The 4,522-nt window shown below is 32.2% G+C and overlaps 1 protein-coding gene across 1 annotated transcript in view; it reads right to left on the bottom strand.

Annotated features, from left to right (window-relative positions):
* The window catches only part of LOC106471624 (sarcosine dehydrogenase, mitochondrial-like), a 65,839-nt gene that overhangs the window by 38,298 nt on the left and 23,019 nt on the right, over positions 1 to 4,522 (bottom strand). Inside the window, exons 5-6 of the mRNA XM_013932236.2 lie at positions 1,890 to 2,069; positions 1,406 to 1,529 (exon numbers count right to left, since the gene is read on the bottom strand). Of these exons, the coding sequence (XP_013787690.1) occupies positions 1,406 to 1,529; positions 1,890 to 2,069 (304 nt within the window). The remainder of the gene's footprint in view (positions 1 to 1,405; positions 1,530 to 1,889; positions 2,070 to 4,522) is intronic.

The raw sequence follows: 4,522 nt of genomic DNA, 5'->3' as shown, positions 1-4,522 counted from the left end.
TTTCTTTTTCCTCTAACAACTGTTGTAATTTCTCTTCTCGTTTATTTTCTTTTTCCTCTAACAACTGCTGTAATTTCTCTTCTTGTTTCTTTTCTTTTTCCTCTAACAACTGCTGTAATCTCGCTTCTTGTTTCTTTTTATTTTCCTCTAACAACTGCTGTAATCTCTCTTCTTGTTTAATTTCTCGTTTTTCTTGTTTCTTTTGCTGCTCTTGTATTGCTGCCATCAAGTCTGCTATGCTGTAGTTTGATTTGCCGCTTCTCGTTTCCATTTTTTCTTATCCCACTTCTGACACCAATTTGTTACGTCTCCGTTTGTTAATTGATTTTCCGTAACTTCGTTCCGACGAAACTTAAGCGACACAAGTTCTTTACTTAATAAAACTGGTTTATTCTTTCCGAATACAACTTTACCGATACACTCAACTTCAACAATCGCGCTAAACAAACGCTATAACAACGAACGTGCTCAATAATACTTCTGACTGCAGATCAATTACTCACTGTCTACACACACATTACATTCCGTTTCCGTCACATTGTCACCCTCTTTTATATACCAGTCTACCCTCTATCTAGTAAATACTAGAGCATTCGCCAAAGTACAGGATAGTTCTAGAAAGTAGAGGGCGCCACACCAGTCACGTGACCTCGATGACGCAACAATATTAAATAAACTTGGTTCTTGATAACTTAATTTATTCTTTCCATAGTTATTTTTTACTTTGGGTAATATAATATAATTTATAATAGCCTAAATTGTCTTGTATTTTTGTCATGATCTATTGTAACTTTAAAAGGCGATAAAAAAATAATGCTTTATTATAATAATTTAAACACATTCATTACATTCAAAGTTACATATATCTTTCATAAGCAATCATATAATTTATTTTTTCTTATGGATAAAAGATTATTTACTATACTATTTTGTAAGTGCAATATTTTGCTTAGCTAAGAATTGTAAGTAGACCCATATATTGTTATACCATAACTATTCACATAAAGATGTATAAAACAACTTGCACACAGGAGTATTAAATTGAAGTTTATAACTCCCCTACAGCTGAAAGATCAACCATGTTCATTGACAGGGATTCAAATCTATGACCCTCAGATTGCAAGTTGCACATCTTAACCACCAGACCATACCATGAAATTTCTCAGGTGCTAATGTTTTGTATATTATTAAGCAAGAATTTTACATTGATACTTAATAGATTTTTTTAATGTTCACAAATTCCTTAATATTCTGATAATTTATCTTTTTTTTTAATGCAGGATTTACTCATCCAACTGGTGGTTCACTTTGTTTTCATTAAGATAATATATTTCTCAATGTAATCATATATAATATTCCTGGAAATCACCTTTTCTTTTCCAATCAAAACAAAAACATTACAAACCTGTGCAATTAACTAAACAGCTTGTACTGATTGTTCCTGAAGGAGTATGGACTGCTTTCACTTTTTTAGTGCCAAATTCATTTTCTTCAACTTGTACATCAGTGACTGAACACTTTTCAATAACCTAAATAGTAAAAAACAATGTTGCTGTCATTTAATCTTTTTTAACTATTATAAGAAACTAATGCCAAGAAAATATTTTGAGTTAAACATAGCATTATGTCCAGTTAAAGATATGTAAACATGTACATTTCTACAGTTGCAACACTATGAATAAAAACAATCAAGATATTTATAGTTTCAATGATAATACATATGGCATTATTCTTGAAATAATAAGCTATTTTGTGCACAATGGTATACACTTATATAAAATATGTGAATATTTTGCTACAATAATTATAAATACTGTATTACATATTCATTTATCAGTTATTATTTCAAAGAAAATATACTTTTACAGAAATCTAATTTGTATTCTCACTTTTGCTCCTGCTCTAGTTGCTGCTCTTATTAGTGAATCACAGAACCCTGCAGGATCAACAGTTCCATCACCTGGACTGTATAGAGTACCATAAAGATCAGATACATTCATCAGTGGATACAACTTCTTAGTTTCTTCTGGTGACAAGACATAGGACTCGATGTTAAACACCTTTCCTATCTACATGTATAATAAAATTATCAAAAAGTTAAATCTGTAAAACAAAAAAAATATATATATATATATACATTTTGTAACTTGATGTTTGCATTAAATGAAACGTGAAAGTATCATCTACTATAGTAATTATTATGAAACGTGTGAATTATTTCTTATTGCCCAGATAAACATCCTGAAAGTCTTGCTCAATCTACATCCAGGCATCTTTATAATGAAACGCTTCACGTTAAGACTTTATCATTAAGAATATCAAACATTAAGCACAGTCAAGGTAAAGGTTATCAAACTGACAAAACATTCACATATCAAACAGTTTGGTTGGGAACAGTACATGTCTCATAATTATTTTCAGTGACAGTTTAATAGCATTATGCATCATCTCATACCAAAAAGAATCAGTTTAATCCAGTAAAACAAAGACTTATTATTAGATAACTAGTAATGTTTGCAATAGAAAGATAAAACTGTAGCTAAACCAAGCTAGTTAGTAAGCCAGCTAACCATCCAGTCACGTTATTTAGCTTATGAAAGTCGGAACCCAAAACCTTATGTTTACAGTCAGCAGCATCCTCATCATGCAAGGTTCATTTCTGCCATAAGCTGTTTCTTTGTACTAATAATATGTAAAGAATGAACTCCAGTAAAGTATCAGTGTAATTTGAGAAATTAAATAAAAAATTTTTGTGGTATTGGGAAGATTTAAAAAACTAACAAACACCAAATAATTAGAGAAAAATAAAAAAACAGTGCTCTACATTTTACAATGTCAATCTAATAAATATTATGCATTTTTGGAAACCATTCAGTACACTATTGTTGTAATTGTTATTACTGGCTTGAAGAATTAAGTAAAATGTATTATCTGTTCTGTCTCCTTGTTTCTCACATAAACATCTTTCACTTGTTGATTTGTGAAAAAATTAATGAGTGTATTTTTCTGGTATTTTAAAGTAAATATTACTTATGACTGGTTTGTTATTTCACATTTAAAAATATCTTTTAAAATAGATCTACATTTTTTGTTATTAAATAATCCTACTAAAGATATTTATTTGTTTGACTACATTATAATAAATATTGTAAATAATATATTTAAATTCAAATATCCTATTGCAAAATATGTGACCAAATAATATTCAACTTTAACAAATACTCTGTGGTGAAGTATACAGATAAATAATAGAATATTCAACACTAACAAATTCTGTGACAAAATATGTGAATGAGGTATTACCTAAAAAACATTTAACAAAATAAAGGCTACATTTAAAAATAAAATTGAATAACCCTGTGCTTAATACTCAAATACATTAACATTACTTAAAAATGTATTTCCAACAGATACTCGCCCCTTCACAAAGCTCAGCTATCTTCCTCAGCACATCCGCCAAAGAGATTTGTATGCCACTAGCCTTGAGGTAACTCCTACCTAATTTCACATTATTTTACCTGAATTGCACCGCTGCATGGTGAAATCATCATACAACAAAAGCCCTCCACCAATAGAAGGGCAACACACCACCATGAGCACTAACTTCCCCAATGCATTTGCATTCATGAATCTTTATTCTTTGATGAGGTAAGTAAGAAACTGTGCATCAAAAGTTGGGAGGATTGGTGGGAATGTGTGTGTACAGGTGAGTATGTAGTGGATATACATTTTCAGGTAAAGAAACTTAAATTCCAAGACAATGATGTATCTCTACACAGAGATTAGCTAGAATCCCAAATTGATATGGTGGAGGGATCAGGGACCTAGATGAGCACTCTTCAGAAAATGTCTAAAGGATGCCCATGAGTTATGACACCTGATGGTAGGGGCTCCATTGGGGCACATCCATTTTGCATCTTGTCTCATCCAGAGTATACTCTTAATTTGTATAGGACAAGGTAAGAGGCATAGAAGCTAAATCTACATCACAGGGATAGGTGGAATTAAAATATGACCATCCAAGTACTTGCACACAAGTTGTTGGGCAGCCAATATTTCTAATGTAGTTGAGGTGTATTCAGACCACACCTTGTATACTCATTTGAACTCTACCATCAGACTCCCAGGGACAGACTCCCAGTGTGAGAGGAGGGCACATGGTTATGTAATATGAATACTTGTGCACACCTCAATTCTACTGTCAGACACTACAGGAAGAAGAGTATGTTAGAGATAAATCATAGGATTGTATAGTGTGCTTGCCTAAACTCTACCATCAGACTCTAAGGGACAGACTCCCAGTGTGAGAGGAGGGCACATGGTTATGTAATATGAATACTTGTGCACACCTCAATTCTACTGTCAGACACTACAGGAAGAAGAGTATGTTAGAGATAAATCATAGGATTGTATAGAGTGCTTGCCTAAACTCTACCATCAGACTCTAAGGGACAGACTCCCAGTGTGAGAGGAGGGCACATGGTTATGTAATATGAATACTTGTGCACACCTCAATTCTACT

The sequence above is a fragment of the Limulus polyphemus genome, unplaced genomic scaffold (assembly GCF_000517525.1).
Source record: "Limulus polyphemus unplaced genomic scaffold, Limulus_polyphemus-2.1.2 Scaffold4741, whole genome shotgun sequence".
Classification (NCBI taxonomy): domain Eukaryota; kingdom Metazoa; phylum Arthropoda; class Merostomata; order Xiphosura; family Limulidae; genus Limulus; species Limulus polyphemus.
This window is presented reverse-complemented; position numbering and strand designations above follow the sequence as displayed.